This window comes from Cyanistes caeruleus, chromosome 19 (assembly GCF_971803275.1).
Source record: "Cyanistes caeruleus chromosome 19, bCyaCae1.hap1.1, whole genome shotgun sequence".
NCBI classification, from domain to species: domain Eukaryota; kingdom Metazoa; phylum Chordata; class Aves; order Passeriformes; family Paridae; genus Cyanistes; species Cyanistes caeruleus.
The window spans coordinates 5,496,029-5,522,528 of record NC_141719.1 but is presented as its reverse complement, the minus strand read 5'-3'; the positions used below and the strand labels follow the sequence as shown (position 1 = coordinate 5,522,528).

The window sequence follows — 26,500 nt, the reverse complement described above, 5'->3', positions numbered from 1 at the left end:
GGTGAGGGCATTCAGGCTGGACACCGTGCCAAGAGGAGCACCCGCTGCTCCCCTCCCGGTCCCAGCCCCTGGAACACGAGCGAAGCCCCTGGCAGATGCTGCCTGCGGGTGTCAGCGAGCGCCCCGGGGAGCTCTGCAGCACCCATGACACCACAGGCGGGTGTCCCTGGGCACGGGTGACCGAACCCCAGCACCGAGCAGCCCCTGTGGCTCCTCGGGCATCCCCTGGGAGTGCCCGGCTGCCGCGGGCTTTGCTCTGGAGCCGGGCGCTCTTATGTAAAGGAGCGGGAGAGCGCTGGGGACGAGCTGGGTTTTGTAGGTCAGAAAATGGAAGTGCGGGGCAGTTCGGGGATTGGGCTAGGTCAGCCCGTGAGTCAGTGGCAAAGGAGGGACCGGCGTGGCGGAGCCTTTATTAGCGGCTGGGGGGTGGAGCGAGGCTCCGCAGGCAGGCGAGGAGCTTCGGCACCGGCGGAGCGGGGCTCGTCCTCCCTCCCTCCCGGCGCGTCCCCCGCAGCCCCGGCCGGCCGGCGATGCGGCCCCAGCCTCGCTCCTCCTCCTCCTCATCCTCCTCATCCTCCTCCTCCTCCTCCTCGCCGTGCCCCTGAGGGGCCGCCGAGCCGCTCGCCCCCCGCCGCAGCCCCAAACGCCCAAGGCGCAGCCAGGAAGGCGGTGATGGAGCAAGGTCAGTGAAACAGGTTTCTCCTCCCGGATCCCTGGAGCAGGCGTCCTTCCTGCGCCTGCTGGGGAGCTGCGGACTTGTTGACAGCGGCTCTCGTTAGCTCGGTTATTGAGCGGGACCGAGGGCTGGGCTCCCTGCTCCTCCGGAGGTAGCGGCTCCCATGGGGCCATGGATGCCCTGTGCAGCTCCCCATCCCTCCCCAAGTGGGCAGCCGAGCTGCTCAGCCTTCCCTGGCCTCGTGGACCCCGAGGGATCCCCCTGCCCTGGGAAGTCTTGTCCAAAACGCTAGTGGAGTGGAGGTGCTGAAACCAGGAGTGTTGGTACGGGAGGTCTGCAGCTCCAGGGATGTGGAAGGGTTTGGGGGTGGCACCCCCGTCTGACTCTGCTGCTGTGACCTGCAGCCATCCCGGGTCAGCAGAGCCACAGTGCCATGCTCAGGGGTTCTGTGTGCCTGTGGAGAAGGGCTGGGCTGTGGCTTTATCACCACAAATGTAAAAGGTACCAGGCTGGCTTCCAGAATCCACCTTCTCCCTGCTCAGGCCTTTTGGCATTCTGGAATTCCCGCACATTCCTCTGTGCTGGTCACCAGCACTGCCCACAGCTGATGGCACTGCACTCCAGGGATGGGGATGTGTGAAGTCTGGCCATCCCAGACAGGAGTGCATCTCCAAAACACAGCCAGGGAAGTGTCCTGGGGGCATGGATGAGGGTCTCAGGCTCTTCTTGGACATGGTCATGCCTGCCCAGTTTTGCTGTTTCCTGGGGTAGAGATAATGGATGGGAACAAAGGGATGTTGTGGCAGACAGATCTGTTGTTGGCGCCTCCTGCGAGGGCAGAACCCGTCCTTGGACCAGAGCAGCGTCGTGCTGAGCCTGCTGCTACCTCTGCCCAGGCAGTGATTGGCTGCAGCCTCAACAGAGAGGGGATGGGACCCTTGGGAAGCCCATCCATGCTTGCTTACTCTCTGGGTTTAGGTGGCTTCTGGGCTGGATGACACCCTGGCAGCCCTGCCCTTGCTGCTCCAGCCAGTGCAGTCCCATGAAGAACTGGGTGGCCCAGCCTTCACCCAGGTGTCTCCTTTGGTGATGACTGCTCCTGATCCCACCAGGACTTTCTGGGCTGGGTGGCTCAGCTGGCTGTGTAGAGTGCTGATGTGTTAGAGCTTGGTGTCCTACAACAGGAAGACACAGTTGTTGTCGAAGTACCGTCTGAAAGGTTAAAGCTTGGAGATCAGGAGTAGCGAGAAGGTTGTCTCTGTCACTCCAAGAAAGCGAGAGATAATGATGAAAGCTGGGATCATCACAGCCCTCAGAGCCACCCTGGAGCTCAGGCTTTGTGAGCAGGGATCCCTGGTGCTGCAGGGCAGGCAGTGCCACAGTACGTGTAGTGACAGTCATTGGCCGGACCCCGCACCAGCCAAGGGTCCCACAGCCCCCTCAGAGCCTTTTCCCCCCAGCTTTCTCCCACCAAAGTGGCCAGAGCAGGATGTTTAGGCCATCCAGAGCATCAATCCTGCAGTGCAGGTGTTTGCCCCAGGCACAGCATGGTCACAGCTTACCAGCACTGCTGAGGAGCCACTGTTGGCATTGTCCCAGCTACTGAGGGTTTCCCACCTGCCATCACCCCTGGAGCCCACGTGTCCCTGCTGAAGTGATCTGACACCCTGGGATGTAGGTGTCCCTGCTGAGCTGTCTCTTTGTTCATGCAGGGGATCTTGTGTTGCTGGGGTTGTGCCTGAATGCTCAGCCCTGACCCCAGCATGTGGAGTGGCACAGAGCCAGCTCCATCACTGGGTTCAAGTCAAGTCCTCCTAAAATAGTTCCCCAGTTGCAGTTTTCCTGCAGCAGTGTTTCCATGAGCCCATCCTCACTGCTGGTTTCAGGGCTGTGCCAGAGCCTGGGTGTCATGGGGGACCAGGGATGTTCAGCAGCTGGGGACGATGATGTCCTGGGATAGTCAGGTGGTGCCTGTGCTCCAAGCATGCTTTTTTCCCAGCAGTACTGTCAGTGCCCATTGGGATGGATCTAGAGTGGGCACTGGTGATGCCTCACACCTTTCTCTGCCCTGGCTCCCCCCTCAGACGCTCAGTGCTATCTGCAGGTGTTTCCCTGTGCTTCTTCTTGGGAGCAATCCAGGATGATGGGTACCAGGACAATAGGTTCCAGGGAGCTCATTCCAGCCATGAGGAAACTGATGCCAGAATCCATGGCACTGCTTGATATTTTGCTAGTACTTATAAACTGCATTAATTAGAGGATGTATGAATTGAAAATGTAGAAAATTATTTGCTCTATTAATATCTGAAGTCAGAATTTAAATAAAATGTCCCTCAACTTCTCCCACTTTCCTGGCCCACTCAGCAACTGTGTCACTGGGAAGACAGGCTGAGCTGTGTCCATGTTCCTGCCTTTGGAGCACTTTGATTTTGAGAATAGCCATAGAGACTCCCAAAAGCAAGGCCCCCATGAGGTGCTGCATCCAACCCAGGCTGTATCAGTGCTACATCCATCCCTGTGCTGGGCTGCCAGGGGACACCATGCAAGGGACAGCAAAGCCAGAGCACGCTGGAGGTGCTCTGCAGCAATCCCCTTGCCTCCATCCTGGCCATGCACCTTCCTGCAGCCATGCATTACTCAGCTGCTGGGCCAGGAAGTGAATCCCTGGTGGGATGGGCAGGAAATAGTTAAGCAAGTGAGGTGAAATGGCCCATGCTGGCTTGGCAGGTCCTGGACCCCAGAGTCACCCTCCGGTGTGGGCACCGTGGTTGTCACCAACTCCAGGCGAGCCTGGGGGAGAGGAGCACCAGGCAGGGCTGAGGACAAGATGCTCCAGCCCAAGGAAAATGCCTCTCCCTGGTCCTCTCTGTAGGCCCTGTCTGGTGTCCTGTGGTTGATGTCCTTTCTCAGTTCCCATGTCAGTCCCACATGGCAAGGCTGACCATTTGTGCCATCCAAGGGCAGCAGCCCTGGATGCACATGTGGTGTGCCAATAACCTGGTGCTGCCAGAAGCCTGGGGATGCAGCCGTGTCCCCATGGGCCAGCAGTGGTACCCAGCAGCCAAGCAGGAATGCTGCAATGGTGCCTGCAAACCCACACCTCCAACACCACCACCATATGACCTCAGTCATGCCCAAAAACCTCCCCTGCTCTCTTCCCACTCCAGACTGACGTCTGGACCGTCTGAGTGCTAATGAGTGCCAACACATCCCCCTTGCAGCAGCTGCCTGGGATAAAGGCAGGGCCTGGGAGTCAGCATCACTTTTGTGAGCAATGATCCTTCAGTGGAGGAGCTGGGGCTGTCCAGCTCAAGGATGGAGTGTCCATATCATGCCTGCACCACTGGCATGGCCCATTGGCGTTTCCCCATTCCCTACACACCATCTCCTACACTGTCAGGAACAAGGGAAGATGCATCCAAGCTAAACCCAGGGGACTGGTTTTCCTGGGAAGCCCCATTTAACACAGGCACAGGGCAGTTTGGGGTTTGTGGCTTGGGGTGTTACAGGACTACCATCCCTGGGATCACTGGTTGAGGACATGCTGCCATCCACTGCAGGACCTGCCCTGTGTCTGACTGCTCTGGTGCCACGGGCAGGGACAAGGGACAGTGTTTGCTCATTGGCAGCAGCGGGTAGGGGAAACCTTCTGCCTGGCTGGGTTTCTGTTTGGGAGGGTATTTAAGGGTGTTCTCTAGGGTGTGCCAGCCCTGGCCTCCACCCTGCTTTCACAAGCGCCCTCTCCGAAAGGAGCTTGTTGTTCTCGGTTGTGGAGTGTAATGAGCACCGTGAGGTTTCCCCATGGAAGTTCCGATGGGCAGAGCAGCCACAGGGCAAGCTGAGCTCTGAGGAGCTGGGGACAGCCACGTTCCTGTCTCACACTCCACCATGCCCAGTGGGATGCAGCAACCCAGCTGGATAGAGGGGGGTGGAATGGAGGAAACATCTCTTTGGCCAGGGTTTTGGATGCTGCGTCCTTCCAGGGCTGTGGCCCCACACTCTGTGGGACAAAACTGGTTGGAAACCATGGACCAAGCCTCAAGGAACATGCATGAGATCCAAATGCAGGAGCATGTTCTGGGGCTTTGATGCCCCATGTCCACAGACCACCCTTCTCATCCCACAGAGCCCATCTCTTTGGCTCTGCCACACTGCATTGATGCTCAGTTTCAGTTTCTTCCTCTGTCACAGAGGTAAACAAATCTCAGGGCTTGGTGAACCCAAATGGCATTTTTGGGCTTAGTCGTAGCTATGCAGGAACACGTCTCATAGCACTTGGCTACTGTCATGTCACCAAACCTTTTCATTGGCTCTCTTAAGGAAAGAAAAGTTGGGAGAAAGGATCTTTGTCAGCATCAGCTCAACATCAGCAGCTGCTTGGCTGCTTCTAGGCAAAAAAGCAAAAGCTAGGGAGTGTGCATGCCCAGGATGCCTAAACCTCTGAAATACCCTTCATACCCCAGTGCCTGGCCTGCTAAAGTCTCCAGTGGGTGCCAAGCCAATAGATCCACTTCTCTTTGTCATCTGCTGGGATAAACTGGTTCCCATTGCACTGGAGTGTCCCTGGAGTGAGCCGTGGGAAATCTCTTCTGTCCTGCACCCAGCACAGACCCAAAGGCACACGTGGGGCTGGGGACTGGTTCATGGTGGGCAGCTGGTGCTCTGGCAGTTACCCAGAGAAGGGGCAGAAGACTTGGATGAGGTTCACCTGTGCATGAGGAAGAGAGTGAATTTAGTGATCACAGCCTCACCTGAGGACTGGCCTGGGGGTGCAGGTCCTGCTGGCAGCAGTGGATCCCTGTGGGTCCTATCCTGCTCTCCCAGACCCCGTCCCAGCAGAGGGAGCTGTGACATCGCTTTCCCTGCCAGGACACCAGCCCTGGCCTTTGGAAAGGGACCAAAGAAAACAGTGCTGGGGTCAGGGTAGTGCAGCCTTCGTGGAGAGCTCACTCAGTACATCTGATCACTCGCCCTTTTGCCTTTACATTGAGCCAAGAGTTATTCAGAACTTGTAATTTCGAATATAAATGCATTGATAGGTCTTTAAAAATGCTTTAAAAATAAGAATCAGTTGACATCTGTGCAGAAAGGTCTCAGACCCTCAGTGCAGTGACAGTGTTTAGGGGATGCCAGAGCATCTGTGTGCAGTGGCACAAGGTTGGGACCCCACACTCTCCTGGTGGGGATTCACCCACTCAGGGAGCAGCAGGGCAGAGAAACACCTGAGTATTTCTAACTTGCAAAGAGAAATTTTCCTCCCCTACACCCACACACCCAAGGCAAGCACAGGCACAGAACAGCACAGCTGCTTCACACCAAGCAAATCCCCATCTTCCAACCAGCATAACCACAGCCCCTGCAGCTCCAAAGGGACTAAGTGTGGTCCAAATCCCAGCCTGGACTGGGATGAGCTCACTCAGGTCATTCTTTATCGTTTGCATCCCTGAGATAAAGCAGATAAGCAATGTCAGTAAAGTGTGCAGCATTTTTCTGATCTGGCAGTCTGCATCACAGCCTAAACAGGTACTTTGCCAACAACCCATGGCACAGGCTGCTGACTCTCCCTCAACAGGATATGTCACTGGACCTCCTGCTGCTGCACCCCAGAAACTCCTGCCACCCAGGAGCCATTCATAGATCACATGAAAAATGGCACAGTGGAGCTTGGAGTGCACTTCATCAGTGGGATGTGTCTGTGGAAACACTTGTGGTTCAGAGCTGTGCTTTAGGCACTGCTGCATCAGGGATGCTCAGAAGAGGCTCTGGGCTGCAGCCTGGTGCTGTGCTCAGTCCTGGGAAATTGCTGGATTTCAGAGATGAGGTTGTTTGCACACAAAGTGCTGATACAGCTCAGTGCCCTGGAGAGATGGGACAGAAACATGTCTGTGAAACAAACATTTGACCACTGGAAGGCAACTACCAGTGTGTTTGAAGCATCATCTTCATTTTGGATTTTGCCCTCAAAACAGCACAGGCTGGACTCACAGACTTGTTGGGCACCAGCTGGCCAAAGTCAGGGCTGGCACATCTCAAACTGAGACCACAGTCATCAGAACTCCCCTCCGAAAACATAGCACCAGACAAGATGATGCTTCTCACCAAATGAGAACTAGGAGAGAGAGCAGAATTCCCGAACCCTCTGCTCCTTAAACCCAAACCCCAAAACAACCACTTGCTCAGGAAAAAATGGATTGTAATTATTTATTTTGGGTCCCTTTGAAAATATCACGTTATCTCCTTCCGTTCATGGCTTGGTGTGGTCTCACAGCCTGTGACAGCAGCATCCCAGCCATCTGTGCAGCTCACTCCTTCCTCCAGTCAGTGGGAGACCATGATCCCTTGAAGGTTGGCGGGTTGGAGCTGCCTGGTCCAATCTCAGCTGTTGTCCCTCCGTGCCAGGAACTGCCCAGGAGCATCGCACAGACACGGAGCAGAGTGAGGGAGCAGTCCTGTGGGACTGGTGGGGATGGCTGTAGCTTTCAGCTGCCCCAGGAAGGGAGTCTCTGGCTTGTGTTTTCTGGCAACTTAGAACTGGGTTTGTTTCTCGAGCATAAAAATAAAATTAAAAAAAAAAAAACCACAAAAAAAAACTCAACCAAAAAAAAAACTCAAAAAAGATGTTGCTGCTATCTGCAAAGGGAAAGAAAAAAAATCCATCAGCACCCTGAGGATCCAGGAACAAGCTGTAGTGTAAAAGCAGCACACAGCTGTCTGAAGGCCAAACACAGTGAATTGTGGTGTCAGTGCATGTTGCCTTCCCTTCACCTCTCTGACAGGTACCCTGTCCTTTAACCCTACCAACCAAACCCTGGAAATACCATAAAACAGCAACAACTCCAACCCACATATGCAATCTCCAGAGGACTGAGTAAGATCTCAGGCATTTGGGGAAGGATTCCCAATGCCACCGGGCACTGCCGTCAGCCTGCTCCCACTGGGAATTGCGGTTGATTTCCTAATGTCTTGAAAAGGTGAAGAGTCAAGACAAGCGTGAGTGTGGTTGAAAATCTCAGCTACATGGACTGAGAAGCATCAGACCACAGAGCAGTCTGCATTCAAATGGGTTATGAAACGAAACACGGGCTTCATGTCCTGCCCAGTTACATTAAGGTTGTTGAGTAATGAACTAACACTATTGCTACCTCTCCAAACTCATCCTTTCCACACGAGCAGGAATGTGCCCACACACAGAAGTGCTGAGGTTACCTGGACTCCTACTCTTCCAAAGCAGGTTGAAAACAAGACTTTACATTATCCACATCTCCACCTGCTGAAGGGTTTAACCTCTCAGATGCCTCATCTCCTACTTACAGTTCAGTGTCTACAATGACGTCTGGCTTCTCCAGCGTTTGTCGTCTCCTCTGGATGGCATCCACAATCTTTTTCCTGGGGCCCAGTGGGATATTGATGCTCTTCAGGTCATTGTCTGAACACAGCATGAGGGCCTCCAAGTCAATCTTTTCCTTCTTCAGGATGGAGATGAACTCAAACATGTGCAGGGAAGCCAGAAAAGTTTCCAAGGGGCTGGTGTCAGGTTCGTCGTCATCATCTAAGCCCAGCTCCACCTCATCCCAGGGCAGCTCCTCTGCGTTCCTCTCCTGCAGGCTGTTGGCACTGCCAATGCTGTCATTGAGACTTGGCGAGCGCTGCAGGCGGCTCTGCAGTTTGACCCCCATCCCATCGCTGCTGTCCTCCCCCAGCGCTCCCCCGTCCTCCCGGCCGATCCCGAAGAGCCCGCTGCTGACGTAGTTGCGCCGGAACACCATGGTGCCCAGCCCCGGGCGGTTGAACAAGGAGTCGTGTCCAGAGTCGGTGCTGACCTCCGAGTGGGCTGAGTCCATGTGCAAACCTGGGTCGCTTATGGCACGGGAGACAGTGTCTTCATCCGTAAGGAACATGTCTCGGATATTGCGGCGAGTCCACTCCTTGGGGCTGGCGTACGTGCCCTGCTTCACAAACATGACGTCATTTCCCAGCTGCAGACCAGACAGAGACCGCACGCTTTTCCTCCCATCTTCGTAGATCTTGAATGTCCCATCCACCTGCTTCTTCTTCTCTAACTTCTTTTGTATTTTCGTCTTCCCCTTGGCTGTGCCATGGATGGTGGCTTGTGAGTATGGCAGGGAAGTCACCATAGACATGTGCTGGAACTTCTTGCTTAAGGTGCTGCTCGAATAGCTGGAAAAGCTCATGGTATCCGAATTATCTGACATCTCCTTTCTGTACCGTTTCTCCATCCTTTCGTGGTGCTTCTTCTGCAGCTTCACGCAGTCCTTAATCCTCCTCTCGGCGTCCCGAAAGGCCTTGTCCTTCAGTTTGCTCACCAGCTTGGGGTTGAGGCTGCTCTGCTTGGCAGCAATCGAGTCCAGGTACCGCACACACTCCATGTGCCCCTTCATGGCTGCCATGTCCAGGGGGGTGTGGTAGTCATTGTCCAGGCACCAGATGTTGGCCCCAAAGGAGATGAGGAAGGAGAGGCAGTTCAAGTGGCCGTTGGCTGCTGCCAGGTGGAGAGGGGTGTTCCCCCAGATGTCACATTTGTCTGGATCGCCCCTAGGCAGCAAGAAAATCAACTGGTTAGCATGCAGGGATTGATGGCAGACCCCACTGAGATATTCCCAGCTGTGCAGGGGCAAATCAGCACCATGAATTCTTGACTCCTTGAAATATCAAGCTACACACCTCTGGTTCCTGCAACTTAATTTTAATGGGGTCTTCTGGAGGGGTGTACTACTGAAATGGAAACATATGCCTCACATGCAAGTCTGTGGCAATGTGACTTGAATTTAGGTATCACGAAAAATGTGTTCCCACATCAAACCAACTTCTGGAGAAAGGCAAGTAAGGTTCTGAATAGCCCAGAACTGAGTTATGGGTCTGATTCCAGCTCAGACCTTAAGCTTGTTATAAAATTTCAAATCTCAAATATCCCTTTAAATTCTACTCAAATTCCACCTTCAGATCTTGGCTTCATTCAGACTCCTGGCAGGGGGGCATGCCAAAATGCCCCTCTGTGTGCCACATCCTGGGTTGGACACCTTGGGATCCCACCATATCTCATGGTAACCCTCAGGTAACCCTCAGTACGATTCTGAAACCCCCCAGCTGCTGTACCTTCCCACCCACCTGTTCCTTGGCACCTGGGGAAATCTGTGGCACAAAGGGGGATGTTGGCAGGAGAGAATAAGAGTGATTTTGCTGTCATTGGCCTTGGCATTGGGGTTTTGTGGGGGATTTTGCTGTACCATGCTTGGTCCTGATAGCACGGCTGGAAGCACATTGGTATTAGCACATCCTGAGAATCCAGTTTCAGAGAAAGTGGAGATTAGGTTTCTGCACTCCTCAAGAGCTGGACACTGCCAGTAGCATCTCCATTCGCACTGTGCCAGCCCCTGCCCCAGCAAGCTGCTGGCAGGACACAACCATTTGTTCACATCTCCTGCCTCCCCTGCCAGGATGAACACAAACCTGGGATTCAAGGGAAGTCTGTCCTCCTGACATTCCTCTGTATTTGTGCTCAGGTGAAACGAGAGAGAGTTCACACCCCTGCTGGCACCAGCCCTCTCCTGAGCATGTGTGCTAATGATATGCAGCCAGCAGCAGTATCTGTCAACAGGGCTCTCTCCCTCCGTGCACATGGATATGGCAAAGCCTTTTATTAAGGCTGGGCAGCTCCACCACCCTTAGGAGCAATTCCTCGTGGGTAGCAGGGCTCAGCACAGCTCCTGCTGTTCCCACAGCACATTTTCAGTGAGCTCCAGAGGAACCCAGCACTGTTCCTCCTCCACACAGACCTCAGCTCCAATCCATGGTGACACCAGGAGTGCAGAAAGCAAATCACAGAATATAGAGAATTGAAAGTGACCTCGAGGTCACATCAAGGATCATCAGGTCTAACTCCTTAAACACACACTTGAGACCTTCAGCAAGGGTTATTTAACTCCTTGCTGCTTTAGGGTCTGTGTTGAAGAGAGCTGGGAGCAGCAGAGCCCAGAACTCTATCCCAAATCCCATGTGCTCTGAGCTATGGCTTGTCTGACTTCAAAGAGTCCAAAAACTTCTCCAGGGAAAGAGCAGGAGATCACAGGAGCAGAGGGACTTCTTTGCCCTGCTGCTTTGCACCTTCATCACTTTGTGGCAATGCACAAACCCCAGAAACAGCCTCATGCAGCACATTCATCCCCACACAGGGACCCCACTGCCTGCTTGGAACACTGTCCAAGGGGCAGCAGAGACAGAGAGGAACTGCCCAGTCAGTCTAATGCCAAGTTTGCAATCCTCAGGCTTTAAAGAAGCATTTAAGCCTGTCCAGGGGTTAAGCTGGAGATTATTTGCACCCAGAGCATGAACTTCCTAACTTCACTCACTGTGTGAGGTGCACACAGCTTTCTCTGTGGGAACATGAACAGAAACTCCATCATAAACATGTTTTCACTAAATTTACAGGAGCATAGTAAGTACAGCCTTGAGCTCATTGGCAAATCCAGCAAGTTAATCAAAAGGTTTGGAACTCTGTAAGGCCACAAAAACCCACGAACCCTTCAGGACTTCTGAGCCAGAGTCTTTGACATCTCTCATAAAGGAGAAAAAGGTTTCAAAGATGGGTGATGAGGAGGGGGAAGGCAGGAGATCACAGGGCTGAGGAGCCATGAAGCCAAGAAAAGGAGAGGAGGGATTTGGCAATGCCGAGTTTCCAGGAGCAGTAAGTCCCAGCCCTTGCCTCTACCCTCGTAGTGACATGTCCAGGCTGGGAAATGCATGGGGAGGATAAATATTTGATGAATTGCAAGAGAGGAGTAAATTATTGATGGAGCTGGATTTAAAGAGCCAGTGAACCTGTTCCACATGAAACTGCTGGTGCTGGTGGAGAGACTCCAGTGCATGAAGGGCTGTTGGTTTGTTTTGTGTGCTCTGAAAGGGCACTTGTGTGCCTGGCATGTGTGGGCAGGTGAGCCAGGGCACCCCAAGGGTCCTAATGTGTGTGTGGACTCATGATGTGGACAGTGACTGAGCAGTGGACTCACTGGAAACAGTCTTGCTCCCTAAAACAAGTGTGTGGATGCTCAATCCATCAAGTACCTTTTGGAGCCTGTTCTCAGATCTGTCTGGTCCAGGGGGCAAAGCCAGGGAGGTCCTAGCGATTTCATATGTGAAAGTCTACTTTCCTCAGAGAGTGAGGGGAAAGAACATCAAAACCAGCTTTCCCTGGTCATTGCCACTGTCTAGAAACAAGAGTATTAGAGCAAAATTAGAAATTTCAAGCCCTCTTCTCTATAAATGTCTGCCTCGGGCACTAAAAATGCATCAGAAGGAAAGAAGAAAGGTGACTTGCAAAGTAGAGATGTTTGATTCAACTCAGATAATAAACATGAGGCCCTCCCTCTGGCAGGTGTCTGTCTGAGCAAATCTTCACCTCTGGAGTGCTGCACATTAGGAGATGCTGACTGCAGGGTCCACTAAGTGGGAACGTATTTTAATAACAGGTGTAAAGCGCAGCACTTCTCAAAGCGCTTCAAAGCGTTTTTGAGCACTTAGTCAACTCCTGTAATAATCATTATTAAAACACTGTTAATTGGGCCCCTTAGGTGGACATGTGCATGTCTTGAGTCACTGTGTTTGCACCATGACATGCATGCTCACTCCCTTCCTGCTGGTTTTTCCCCTCTGCTTCTCCCATAGGATCCCAATTAGCCGGGGAATCCAGGGGCACTTACAGATGTTCTTCCCTGGCTGCGTGTGTGAAGTTCCTCCGATAACAAAGGGCTGGCTCACCCTTGGCTCATGGGTGTGTGTGAGGAATTGGGCCCTCACACTAGGAGCCAACTGGGTGCAGTTGGCATGAAATGGTTTTGGATTGAGGAAGAGTGAAAAAAAGTAATTTATGGCTTGAGGCACAATCCTCACTACCTTCAGCATAGTTAGTCAGGGTAATGACCCAAGCAAAGCCTGGAAAAGAGCAGAAAAGATGAGGTTTTGGGCTCAGAGCAGAGCTTTGGGTTCTGTATTCCAAGTTTTTCCCAGGTGGTGATAACCCAAGGATTCAGCTGTCCTCCAGCTTCAAATCCCCAAAAATCCAGCAGGGATGCTATAGATGAGGGTCATGCCAGGGCTCTCTGCCTCTTGTTCCAGCAGAAAGCCGGGCTGGCAGTCCCTGTTGGTGCTGGGGCAGTGCCTGGGGCCACATCTCCTGGTTCAGCACCTCGCCGTGCCCAGGACTCTCCCCCACTCCCAGCAGACAGCTCAGGTGCCGGAAGCCACCAGGCTGCAAGAGTGCCCCACCCTGCTCCTTCACCATCCTGGCAGGTTGTCACCCAGGGAAGGTCCCCACCAACACAGCCAGGCTGCCCCGGCTCCCACGTGGCCTCCAGCCCTGTGGCATGCAGAGGATGTACATCACCTTCACGTGCCTTTGCTGCAACCTCCGCTGCAACCCTGCCCCAGCTGGGGTGATGTGATGCCCTCGAGCAGCCTGGCTGATGTCAGGAGCCACCAGCACCCCCAAACCACTGCTGACCCACTTGTCCCCTCTGCCACTGACATCCAAAGTATCTGTGCCCCCTGTTTTTGTAAGAGGGGAAAATAAGGACCAGCTCTGCTGGGTGACAAAGCTGAGTGAGGACCTGCAGACACATCCTCACTTCTCCTGCTGTCCACTCCAAGGAAATCCTGGCTAATCCCAGCCAAGGCCCCCAGACTTGCCTATAACTGGAGCTGGACTGGTGCCCGCCACTGCCACAGCAGCGCCTAACAAACCACTCTGAAGAATTAGTGTTTCTGAAAAGCTGCAATGCTAAATGCCAGCTTGCCTGCCTCTTCCCAGCCGTCATGTTAATTGAGTTTGTTTTCCTCACTGGAGCCTGGCCAGGAGGAAGAAAAAGGCTTTTTGTGTAGCAAACAAGAAGGATGAGCCACTGCTGATTCCTCCATCCCAAACCCTCTCTCTGTCCATTGCAGAGGGGGCACAGAGGCACAGACACATCACCAGCTGGTCAGGGCAGCGCAGTAAACCTGCTCCGTTACCCCTTCCATGTGGTTGGGGCAACGAGCTTCCCTCAAGGATTTCTTTCCCCCCTCTTGTTTCAGCCTGACACCATAATCTGCTGAACACACGTGGATGAGGCTCCTTCACTGATGACAGAGCCTAGATGTGTCCATCAGCCTGGCAGGACATTAGAGCCATGATTTTGGCCCCAGGAGCCCCCTCCCACAGCCCTGCTTTCTCAGGGTCACCCTCACTAGGGCAGTCCATAACAGTCTGGCCCATAACACTCAATGTCCCAGCTTGTTTGGGCACTGCCCAGCACTGGCAAGGAGATTTTGGTGTTTCTTACTGCCCCAGGACTCCCCCATCACCCTCTGTGCTTTGACACCCCTAAGCAACCCAGATGGAGGCTCACCAGGCCCCTCAGAGCCTGAAGATGCTTCCCACCCCATCCCTGCATGGAGCCAGCTCAGCCCTAGAGCCTCCACTCCCCAGACACTGCTCCATGCCACAGTCCCACCCTCCCCTGGCTCATAGTGCAGGGGTCTCTGAACCAAAGGAGGAATATTTTGGCAGCAGAGGCCAGAGAGCAATTCCCTGACATTTTGGGATACTCAGATGCCTCCCTCTTGCCTCACAGTGGTTATAGTGCAGATATAATAGTAACATATATAACACAGCATGAAGTTTCATATCTGAACAGGGCTTAAATACTGTGGCACATCATCCTGGGCACTGGCAGAAAATTACAGGCTCTGTCCTCAGGCTCTCCTGGCTCTTGCAGAATCCCACTTCTCTGGCACCCTTGTCCCCAGGCTGGGGTATTCCTGCCTATCACAGCCTGAAAGCCAGCTCCAAGGAGCAGGGATGTGCTTTCCTCCATGCCAAACACTCTGCTGGTCTCTCTGTGGCCCCAGGCAAGGATCTGACACATGGAGATGAATGCACGAATGCAAACACATCCTGCAGTCCCACAGCCACACACCTTGCTCCATCATCCATCATGTAAAGGGCACTGGGCTTTTGCCAGGTTATTTTCCTTGTCAGGAACAAATGTATATTAGGTTGTTAATTAAACAGCAGCCAAGCTGCACTCGAACACGATTTGAGCCCACAAAGACCTTTTAATCCAATGTGAGTTTATAAAAGCAGCCCTTGGGCTTTGTGGAGAGGCAGAAACTGCTGGCTTGGATGGGGGTTGGCTGAGCAGACAGTGGTGCTTCAGGGTGCCCTGTAGTGGGGATGAGCAATATGAGGAGATACAGGGGTAAGAAGAGATTATAAAGTCAGTCCAAAAGGCATTGCCTTTCTGGAGGGGCATTAATCCATTCCTTGGGCCTTCCAGATTGACTTTTTGGCCATCAAAGAGTCTTTGGAACCATTTTTAACTTCGGGGTGTCATCCTCTGAGCATTCCTCCCATGTCTCTCTGGCCCTGGCTAGCAATTCCCATCCTGACAGGAGCTCTGGGCAGGTTTTGCTGGGCACAGTCTTTCCTGGGCAGTACACAGGGAGTCACAGGATGCTCCACTCAGAGCACTGAGTCCCTTCCAGACTCAGAAATAATCTTTTCCTGAGCACACTCCTACTGTATCTGGTGCTCAAGGACCTCTCAAAGCCACTCTGTGCACAGCCTTCAGTTCAGGATCTGAAAGGAAATGATTTACAATGAAAGGACAGCAATGGATGGAGGAGCTCTGCTTGTGAGCACAGGAGAGGTATTGGTACTGCACGAGCAAACCAGAGTATCAGGATATGGCAAAACAGAACAGTGCAGTGGAGATGTGGCTGGTCAGGTACAAGAGCTGCTAACACAGCCCAGGGTGGATGAAAAATCTCTGCATGGGAGCTGACAGGACCACCAAGCCAAATGTGGAGAAGTAAAACCCTTCCAAAGAGGTGTGATGTCCATCCAGGCTGCTGACCTCAGTACCATCCCTCAATATTAGAAAGACACAAATCAAAATCAGCACCACCAAGCCCTCAACACAAGGCAGAAGCCACTCCAGCTTTAGATGAGCTACTGGAGCAGAAGGAAGCTTTGGGATGTGTTTTTGGGGGGTTAGTAAGAAATGGAGAGTCACAGACTTTCCAGGGGGAACTAGGAATCTTTAGCACAGACCTTATGTGGTTCCCCCAGCACCAAGGTGTATATCCCTCCAGTCTGACAAGTCCCCTTAATCCCACTCCCACCTCTCCACCACATCCACATTTAGGGAGACAGAAACTCTTAAGATTTGGCAGCCCAGGGTGAGGTACAGAGAGCCAGACCAGTGTGGAGCAGGCCCTGTGGAGAGATGGCTTTAAGAAATGTGCTCTTGGAAAACCTGAATTTCCCAGGCTCCAAGTGTACAACAAGCTGTCCAGTGGTCACATACTGAGACCTTGCTTTGGGTAAAACAGACAAGTGCTACCCACTGCCAGCTGGCACTGCACACATCATCCCTCTGTGAGCATTCTTGTGACAGAGGGAGCAGTTATTTTTCTCTGTCCCCTCACTTAAAAGGGCTTTTCCATGTCAGCAGCACAATGTGTTTGTCTTTACAGGACCTGTAAAAGATCACAAACCACTTGGAAAGGGAACCTCATCCCTAGCCAGGGTGCTGCAAGCAGGCTGGGGGCAGGAGCACTTACAGGGTCAGTGGAGGTGGGAAAACACAGAGCAGTTATCAGGAGTGTTGGATTAGATTCAAAGCACCACAAGCAAAGAAAAGTAACAGCAGGGAGGACAGGAGTAGGGTTTTTATGGACAGAAGCCATGTGTGCCCCATGTGGGGCCCACAGAGCTGCAAGCAGGGAAGGGGGAAGAAGGGGGTCCCAGCTACCCTGTCCTGCAGGGCAGCCTGGCCAACACTCACCCTCTGCTCACAATCAGGCGCAGGGCATCCAGGTTGCCGTGGTAGGCGGCCCATAGGGTCGGGGTCATGCCATCCTCATCTGGTGAGTTCAGGTCCTTCTTGGTGGCTTCCTTCAGCAGGTCCAGGTAGCCATCCCGGGCGGCTCGGTGGTACTGGTCATTCATGGTGTGAAGGGGTCCCTGAGGCAGCACATGGGTGCCCAGGGGGTCCAGGGGCAGCTGCCAGGAGGGCCCCGCTCGCCTCGCACAGTTCCGCGTACCAGGACACCTGAGAAGTCCTGGCTGGGGAGGCAGGAGTCGTTCCAAGCCCAGCCAGCCAGGCTCCACAGCGCTTCCCCTGGGTCCTAAGCATCCTCCGGCCCCGGCTGCTCCTTCCAGCACGCACCAGCTCCAAGGCACATTAAAAGCTCCAGTTAAGCAGCATCGCTCTGTTGGGCTCAGCACGGCGACAATTCACCGGGTTTACGTGTCCCCAAAGCAGAGCAGGCTGTCAGAAAGGCTGCTGGGCTGTACCCTGCCCAATATGCCCCTATTCCATGCCCCACCTCAAGCAAGGGGCAGCAGTAGCCAGAGGAGGAAGAGTGGGTCAGTGGAGCACAAGCCCCACAGCCTTCACTCACAGCCCTGTCAGAGCTGGCCCTGGATGGATAATCCTGCTTTCTGTGGAGCTCACTGAGAGCAGTGTGGTGATGGATTCAAAAGTAATACCAGGGGTGCTCACAGCTCAGCTTTTCCTCACTTAAAAAAAACAAAACAAATATTTTTTTTAAAAAAGTATTTATTTGTATCTCTCCCTGTTGTCACTAGGAAGACAACAGCAGACCCAGTTACCATTCCTGTCCCTCATCTACCCTGCCTATACCCAGAGAATTCTGCTTTCCAAGGAATTGCAGAACAAACTGCACAACGGGAATCCGATAAACCAAGGAAACTCGTAATGGCCTTCCTCACCTCTTTTCCCTCTCTGGAGACTTTAAAAAAACCCCCAAGCCCTGTGTGTAACTCGGTACTTCACTGCGATGTGCAGTGGGTGCAGTGTCCAGCCCCTGGTGTCTTTTATGCTGACACAGAATTCCCGGCTGGGTGAGAGCGGGGGGAGCTGGGCAGAGCCAGGCGATGTCTCCAGCACAGCGTTCCCGGTTCCTGGGCACCCTCTGCCGTCGGAAAGATGGAACCAAGCCTGGATGTGACCGAAGCACGAAGCTGTCCCAATACATTACACCCAGGGATGAATCGGTGGATTGTATTCCCTGGGATATGCTGACGTGGAAGAGGAATTTCCTGCTACTCTCGTGTTCATTTTACCTGTAATGTCCTGACTCTGGGAATGGGGATCTCCAGGGCTGGACTCTGTGTGTGTCACCATGGCCCTGGGACAGGCACAGGCTTTGGAGAGGGTGAAGCCATCAGAAGGGTGAGAAACGGGAGGAGAGTGAAAAAACGGGGAAGAAATGTAAGACAGCATCAGAAGGCAATGAGCAGAGAGGAACTAAAACAGTGAGAAAGGCAGCTTATTTTTGTTAGGAAAAAAAAAAAAAAAAAAGCCCCTAGACAGGAGGGTGGCCCTAAAGCAGTGCCAGGTGCACCCACGCAAAGTGCAGTGATTAATCCCTGGGTGACTGATGCCATGTCAGCGTTCCGGCTGCCCGGGAACACCTGGAAGTGCATCAGGGCCAGCGTCTGCTCCCGGTGGGGTTTGCTCACCTCAGCAGGTTTGTTTGCACCAGCTCAGCCTCCTGGGCAAGCCCTGATGGGATGTAGTGGCCACTGAGGTTCTCGTTGCTGGGATCCTTGCAGGTGAAAAGCAGTACAGTAACGCCTGCAATTCATTACCGACATTATTTAATGATTCTTGTACTGTTGCTAATTGAATTTGTTGCGCCGTAGACGTGCAGTGGCTGCCAGGGGGACTGGGAGCATTGCCCGAGGCAGTAAACACTCTCTATTTTCTGTTTTCTATTGCTGGCTGGTAAGGACAAGAGAGGCAGGGTACACCAGCGTGTTTAGCCCGAGGGGCCTCTGAACTTCTGGCCTCTGCAAAACATCACTGTCAGCTCGGATTTACTTCTGGGAGGCCTGGGCTTCCCCTGGGAAAGGCTGGAGGCTGAGAAGGATCAACCAGTCACCCCAACAGGAATCCCTATGGCTCAGCAGAGGCCAGGCAGGGCAGACCTGGTGCAGCTGGTGGCAGCTCGGAGGGACACACGGAGCTCTCCCTGGGCTCTACAGGGGATCCTGAGCTCTCCTTCCCCATCCCACACAACTCAGTTTGGTGCTGTCCTTGCAGCACAGCAAGGACACAGGCAGGCAGGAATGGGACTGAGTAAACACACAGCAAATGGCCCCAGCTCTGTGCTTACCCTGAAGGGGAAAAGCAGCAGAGACATCTCCAAAAGAGGCATTTCAAGGACTAAAACTTGTCCCCATCCACCCAGAACTGCCGTGAGACTCCTATAGCTCCCCCACAAAACATAGCTGAGTAAAGGGACCTTGAGCAGAAACTGTCCCCTTAGCAGACAAACATTTAAATCATATCTGCCCTGTGGTTTGTGACACAGTTACTCCTTGGAAGGAGAGGAGTTAAGGTCCTGAGGTCCAGAGGAAGGTGATCCCACCCTGAAAAATCAAAGGCAGTGCGTCAGCAAAGGAGAACACAAATTCCCATCCCTAAATCCTGCCCTTCTCTAGTGCTAAGCCTTCCTCATTGATGACAGCATGGGTGGGAAAGGATTGAGTTACCCTCACTGGCACTGAGCAGGTACAAATGCAAATTTCTTCCTTTTCCTCAAAAACCTTTGAGGCATGGAGTGGACTGATTTGAATAGCACAGGGTGGGGCACAATGTTTACTGTGCTCCACTAAGCGGAAAGCCAAGCACAAAGTCATCACCAATAGTAAGTTAATCGCTTAAACCATCTTCTCTCAAGGAAAGAGACCTCATGCATGTAGGGAGATGGATTTGGTGGGGTGGCCTTGCTCTGTGGTGACCATGACCGTGTGACCGAGCAGTCCATGCCATGATTAGCAGTGTTGTCAACTCATGCCCTTGCTTAGTAAATAACTCTTATCTCCTCATCTCTTTTCAGCTTCCCCAAAATCAGCTATTGCACAAAATGGATCACATGAGTTTCTCTGAGAAGCCCACAAAGCCCTGCTGTCAACTCCAGACATGGTATGAATTACAGAGACGTCCCAACAGGTATAAATTCAACTGACCAAGCTGCAGCAACAGAGAAACTTCTCAGCCTGGAAGGACCAGAGATTTGGATCCCAGGTGGCAAAACAGGTTGGTGGAATGGCTTTGTTTGGATGATTAATTCACTTTGTTTCAGTCTTTTCACTGAGAATCAATGAAATGCCAAACTTGGCACAGGCTTTAGAGGGCGTGACAACTCAGGTAGTTCACACCCTTCCTGCAGGAACTGCTACAAATTATGATGTGATGGTCCAGAGATTCCCAGAGATTTCTAACCTTTTGGTGGCCTGCTTCTCAGGAAGGAAGTATAACAATTTCTCAGAATGTTTAGTGTCTGACATTTAGAATTTAAACCACACTGCCTGTTTGCCCAAGGTTATTTGATCCTGTAAGTGCTTTTTGGTGATTTTCCAAATCTTGCATCAATAAACACATAAATGTTGTGTGACCAATTAGACACGCTTCATTAAAATGACCTGAGATCTCCCTGAGCAAGAGCATCTTAAGTGAAAAAAGCCTTCAGGGAACCAGGAAAGGAAAGTTTGAAAATGAGCTCATCGGTCTTCTTGCGCTCCTTGTCTCAGCCTTCCCTGTTCCTGATATATCCTGTCCATCACGTGTCCTGCTTTGGCCCAGTCCTGGGCTGTTTCAAAGGCACCTCTCACTCATGGGCTTCTCTTCCCAACAGCACTGAACCCTCAGGCAGAGCCTTGGTTGAACCATGACCGAGGAGCCCGGGCGGAAGGACAGTGAGCTTGGACACCCCCACTCCAGCATGGGCTGTGGACACAAGGACAACAAAGCCAGCCTGGCCTCGAGCCAGATAGCATCTTTCAGCCACCAGTCCCCCTCCACTCCTGCCTCCAAGGAAGTGTGGAAAAAGGGCGGCCGTATGTTCTCCATCCTGCTGGCCGTGCACTTGGCCCTGCTGGCCTGCACGCTGGTGAGCAGTGGGGCTTTCGAGAAGATCGCCGTGCATGACTACGATGTCTTCTTCCTGCTGACAGTCATGATGCTGATTGTCATCATCTGGATCATCTTCTACCTCGCCGGCACCTCCCGGTGCCCAGGTGCCATCCTCGGCAAGGACTCCCATGCCGGGCCCATCTGGCTGAGAGGTAGGTGCTGGGGCTGGAGGAGAGATACAGGATGGACAGTTCATGGGAGCATCAGTTATTACAAGGGCAGCAGCAAGGATCTGGGCACATCCTCTTCCTGCTGATGGCACCATGCCCTGCTTCAGGCCAGCTCCTGGTCCCTGCACTGCCAGGTCTCCCTGAATCCACGAAGGCTCTTAGTAACTTACACCAGGATCTTTCCCACTGCTTTTGCAAGAGCTATTAGCCTCAGCATACCAGGCTGATTGAAAATCACTTCCAGCCAAAATTATAGTATGATTTTGTTGCTGCCAAGATAATTTGGGTTTTGGGAGAGGAAAAACAGTAGTAGGAGCAAAGGCTCTTCATGACAACATTTCCTCTTCTTCCTCTCATCCATCTGCATTAGCCCATGTGTGCACACCTCTGTCCAACCACAGATATTTTTGTTCCCCAACAGGAGGCCTGATCCTATTTGCCATTTTCAGCCTTGTCATGGATGTGTTCAAAATAGGATATTACTCGAGTTTCTACAGCTGCCTGTCTGCAATCAAAATCATCTACCCCATTGTGCAGGCAATATTTGTAGTTGTCCAGGTGAGATGGTTGTGCTGGTTGTGATGGTTGTGACGGTCTTGGGGAGCGGTAGAGAGACACAAGCACCAGTGGAAGGAGCTCTGATCTCTTGGATTTAGTTCAACTGCCCCCACAGCAAATGCAAGGGCTTAACTCAGCCCCCACCCAGCCCACATCTTCTCCCTCCAACCACATCAGCTTCCACCTATAGCAGCTCAGTTCAGTCTAGGGCAGTGATTTAAACTTGTTACCGTGCCGTGACGTTTTTGTCACAAACTCTGAGCAGCCCCCAGCCAGCCAGGCCTCCTTTCCCATGAAGAACAGAGGAGGAGGACAGTTGAGGCAGGTGCTATCTTGCAGTTTGAGAGCCCACACAGCCACCTGCTCTGGGACCATGCCAGGGAGGGAGGAGATCAGAGAAGGACAATTTAGACAGAACAAGGAGTGGCCATAGGCAGAGCAATGGCAATGGGAGAAAAGAAAGAGCATCCAGCAGAGGGCCAGCATTACGAACTAGGCTGGATGGACCCAAGCAAAAGAGGCCCCAGCTTGCTCTGCTGGGAGATCCCTCCTTCAGAGGGATGTGCTTTGCTTTCTTTTTTTGCTGGAAATAACAACTCATTTTCTTTCCCCTGCAGACGTATTTCCTGTGGGTCTCTGCCAAAGACTGCATCCACGTGCACCTGAATGTTACCAGGTGAGCACTGCTGCTCCTTGAATCCCACTGGCCCAGCAGACTTGGGCCCTCACAAGCACTCTGTACTCTCTCACACAGCTGAGATGTAACCATAATAATATGGTAATGGTATGGTAGGATAATCCCTTAATGCCATCCAAAACAAAATCAGCTCCATCTCCACCTAGACTTAGATCCCAGCTCAAGCAGCTGTGTGGTTAATGACCTGTGGGTCTATCAGGGTTGGGATTCAATTCAAGAATACAAGCATTACTCAAAGCAGATAGTATTAAATAAATAATTATCATTAAATAATGATTCATAGTTGACTTTTTCTTCCCTGGGGAAGAGAACTATGTAGTGGGCAAGCCTCGGGCTAAAATAAGATCTTGTCCACTTTTGCAAGATCTACTGAATAAGAATTCAGATATATTAATTTATTCACTACTGAGAAGCTCTTTCAAAAGCAACAATGGGAATCAAACCCTGCTAATTCTCATGAGCATGGACAAAATGTAGGAAGAGAGTGAGAGCAGCAAAGAAAGGACCAAGATTTCTAGCCTGGGCCACTGGAGTCCTTGCACTTCAGGCAAATGCCACAGTCCCTCTGAGCACATGGATGGGAGAAATATGGCCTAGAGCCACTGCTTTAATGTCATAAACCTTCTCCTCCTGCAGGTGTGGTTTGATGCTAACGCTGACTACAAACCTGGCGGTGTGGATGTCAGCAGTGACAGACGAGTCTGTCCACAAGGCACATTCAAAGTTGAAGAAAAACATGACAGAGGAAATCTTCAGATGGCTCCTGAAAGGTAATCTGCCTCCTTGCAAAGCCATCTGGTCCAGGGAGAGATCCCATCAGGTAGAAATTGTTCCCCAGCAAGTCAGATTTTATCGCTTTTCAGAAGGTCTGTTTAGAGCTGGTGGTACCTTTATCAGGGCTGGTTTGTTAAAACCAAAGTTTGGATGTTCATTTTCTAGCCTCTGTCAGAGAGGAGTCTGAGAGGTGGAAGACAAATGAGATGGGATTGAATAAGGGAAGGAAAAAGAAAGATTTGACCTGACAGTTAACTTTTTAAGAAAGAACCTGGGCACAAGAAAGCTGAGGGTGAAGTATCCTTGTTTTCAAAGTGGTCACATATTCTTTTATTCTTTGTGTTGATTTTCACTGACCCCAAACGGCCAGTTCTTCAGGGAGAAGTGTTGGTTCCTTGTTTTGATACCATGGCATCTGTCTGGTTTTGTCTTGTTTCAGTGGGAATGAGAAGCAGCTCAGTTGAAGAATGCAATTGCAACAGCCAAATCTGCCAGATCTTCAAAAATGGCTACTTTTGGCTGTACCCCTTTAACATTGAGTACAGTCTGTTTGCCTCTGCTATGGTCTATGTCATGTGGAAGAACGTTGGACGCTTCATAGACCACCACTCCCACCACATTCAGCGCCTGAAGTTCAGGCTGTTCCGAAGGACCTTCTTTGTAGGCATCATGTTGGGCCTCATCATCCTCGTGAGTGGTTTGGGAGTCCTCATCCTGTACGAGGTACAGGTAAATTCCAGCACTGAATCCAGCAAGAAGAGCCAAGCACTCACCATGTACTACATCTTCAACATTGTTTGTCTGAGCCTGATGTCTCTTGTCTGCATCGGTGGCTCTGTCATCTACCGGTTTGACAAGAGGGACATGGACCGGCACAAGAACCCCACCAGGACCCTGGACGTGGCCCTGCTGATGGGGGCAGCCTTGGGCCAATATGCCATTTCCTACTACTCCATTGTGGCCATTGTGGCCAGCACACCAAGGGACACTATCAGCGCGCTCAACCTCACCTACGCCCTCCTAATGATCGCCCAGCACACCTTCCAGAACGTCTTCATCATCGAAGGCCTCCACCGGCAGCCCCCCAAGGAGGACTATAAGCATGAGTCTCACCAGAAGGACCTCTATGGGCTCACCTTTGTAAACATCAATGCAGTGTCCCTGCGGGTGCCCGATACTGGCAGCGCTTTGGCCACTGGCACAGCATCCGGCACAGAAGCCACGCACACTTCTGACCTTGTGAGGTCACTTACTGCCCCCAAGAAGATGAACTGGAGGAGGAAGTTCTTGAGGGAGATCTCCATGTTCCTGCTGCTGAGCAATATCATAGTGAGTACATGCAGGGAGAAGAATTTGTGGGGGATGGAGAGGGCTATTAGCACAAGCGAGGAGGGTCTGTGAAGGAAAGGGCGTGGCCCATGGAAAAACAGTCCTTTCTGTGCCTCTGCTGTGCATTAGTTACATTTATAAATGCAGAATTCTGATTCCCTTGTCTCCTAAAAAAGAAACAGCAACTGTCCTAAATTAAGGCACCTTAGGCTACATCAACAGACCTGTCGCTTATCACCAGACTATCAGACACAAGAGGTGGGTGCAAGAGAATAATCAGCTTCAGTATTTTTATTGTGTATTAGTGGATGTATGGGATATCTTATGAAAAGCAATAAATTACATTAAACTGTTCCCTTCACCTCCTAAAGAAAGGATGTAAAGTGCCAAATATCTGGCATGAAGTCTGGGTCTTATTGAGAAACAGCAGTACATATCTTCTCAAAACCCATGGCCTAGGAGGTTGCTCCTTTCCTGAGCAGCTGTGGCTGCAGGTCCTGATGTACCACACACCTTTCTCACTGCAGTGCTGTTCTCCCATTTCCTCCCACAGCTCTGGATCATGCCAGCGTTCGGTGCCCGGCCCCAGTTTGACAATGACACAGAACTGAACTTCTATGGTGACTCCATGTGGCCGGCCATAGTGGACATTTGCCTGCCCTTTGGGATCTTCTACCGAATGCACGCTGTGGCCAGTTTGCTGGAGGTCTACATCGTGTCCTAAAGAGCTCCCTTGCAAGGAAGATGAGATCCTCCTCAAGCAATCCATCCTCTACCTACCCCAGGGCTCCCCAGATGTCCCCAGGGGTCTCCAGCACTGCCTGAATCATGTCCCCTTGCAGTGCTGGGGCATTTATGAACTGTCAGTGAAGATCATCCAAACATAGTCCAGATTTTATTTTTGCTACTTGTGTGTGGATGTGCCTGTGTGTGTCTGAAGTTCTTAAAGCTTAAAAGAGAACAGATAAGAAAAAGGAAGGTATCTAGGGTGGGATCATGGTAATTACCCTTGGTTCATGCAGAGACTCACCTTCCCTGTAAAGCCTGTTCACTCCATGCCACTGATGGACTCTCCAGACTTTTCTCAGCACCCTTGGGCAGTCGGAGCCTCCCTGCACACAGAGAGCTGGAAACCTGGTGTGCCCCCTGGGAACAGACTGGGAGAGCTGGAGAGTGCAAGGGGCTGACACAGGCCTGGAAGGACAGAAAGGGAAACCACTTCACCTCCTGGTACGGCCAGTCAGAAATCACTCCCCTGCAGAGATGTGAAAAACAAACTGGTGACCACCAAAGGTTTTGGGAAATGTTTTAATCTTTCCTCTCTGTATTGCCCTTGTGTATGGGCCCCCTCAACCCTTCCCTGTGCCAGCCCCTGCCTTCCTCTCCAGGGAAGCATCACTGCAGCCTCCTCTTCCCAAGGAGGGAGAGCTGTGCACGTGGTCCTGGGCTAGCCCTGATGTGGGATTGCTCTAGCACACTTTCTTCTCAGATTTCCTGAATCAGGGCTCAAGAATCATAAAGATGATGTGGGCAATACAGTCTGGGGGATAATAAAGAGATTTTCCTTTTTTTTCTTTTTTTCTGTTTTTAAATACATAATGATTTTTTTTAAAATATATGAACATTTTTGTACGCAAAGTTATTTATTGATTTTCACTGTAACTGAACTCCTGAAGGGATCCTATGACACAGAAATCAATGTAATGTGGTGGCCAATTTGATCTCCAGCACCTGAAGAGATGCTGGTGCTGCACCCTCAAGCCTGTGCATGCTTTGAGGCTTCGAGCACAGCCCTGAACCCAGACCCTGAGGCCCTGACTCAAATTTCTGGGTGCCTGCAGCTCTCCATGAACCACTGAATGACTGAGGGAACTTTCAGAGCAGGAGTCCTGGGCTGCAGGAGGTAGAAATGGGCCCCTCTGCTGTACTCAGCACCCAAGCAGAGCCTCAGAAAGCCCTCCCTACCAGGACAGGAGGGTGCATATCAAACTGGCACAGCTGAGCTCTGTTTGCATCGTGAGAAATCAGGGTTTAACCATTCTAATAAAGGCTTTATTGTTCCATCAGGGTTTATCGTTGCAATAAAAAACACCGCAGAGGTGGCAGAAATCATCAAGCCTTTACCTATGGACGTGTACACATCTGCCAAAGAAAAAACAATAAATTGAAATCACGGTACTTGAAATGGAGTGATGCAATTTTCCACCCCACAGCCCAGGTTGACGTGTTTCCAACCACCTTCCCCTCCAAGCCCAGATCACCAAACCAGCAGGGACTGGTGTCTCTGGCTGCTCTA

The 26,500-nt window shown here is 51.9% G+C and overlaps 2 protein-coding genes across 3 annotated transcripts; one reads left to right on the top strand and one right to left on the bottom strand.

The window, feature by feature from the left end:
- The first annotated feature begins 433 nt into the window (after nt 1-433).
- Nucleotides 434-26,389, top strand: OTOP2 (otopetrin 2). The gene is made up of 8 exons (XM_023938646.2): nt 434-682; nt 19,601-19,800; nt 20,399-20,828; nt 21,268-21,404; nt 22,022-22,080; nt 22,738-22,871; nt 23,315-24,204; nt 24,758-26,389. Exons 3-8 carry the CDS (start codon nt 20,432-20,434, stop codon nt 24,926-24,928), a joined length of 1,788 nt encoding a protein of 595 aa, XP_023794414.1. The 5' UTR covers nt 434-682; nt 19,601-19,800; nt 20,399-20,431; the 3' UTR covers nt 24,929-26,389.
- On the bottom strand, nt 6,864-16,880 carry USH1G (USH1 protein network component sans). 2 transcript variants are annotated; one of them, XM_023938648.2, is made up of 3 exons: nt 16,516-16,880; nt 7,988-9,229; nt 6,864-7,306 (listed from the first exon to the last, which is right to left on the bottom strand). In XM_023938648.2, exons 1-3 carry the CDS (start codon nt 16,677-16,679, stop codon nt 7,303-7,305), a joined length of 1,410 nt encoding a protein of 469 aa, XP_023794416.1. In that variant the 5' UTR covers nt 16,680-16,880; the 3' UTR covers nt 6,864-7,302. The 2 variants fall into 2 exon arrangements, with proteins under 2 accessions (XP_023794416.1, XP_023794415.1); XM_023938647.2 differs by lacking the exon at nt 6,864-7,306 and having other exon boundaries at nt 7,937-9,229; nt 16,516-16,786.
- Nucleotides 26,390-26,500: the final 111 nt, after the last annotated feature.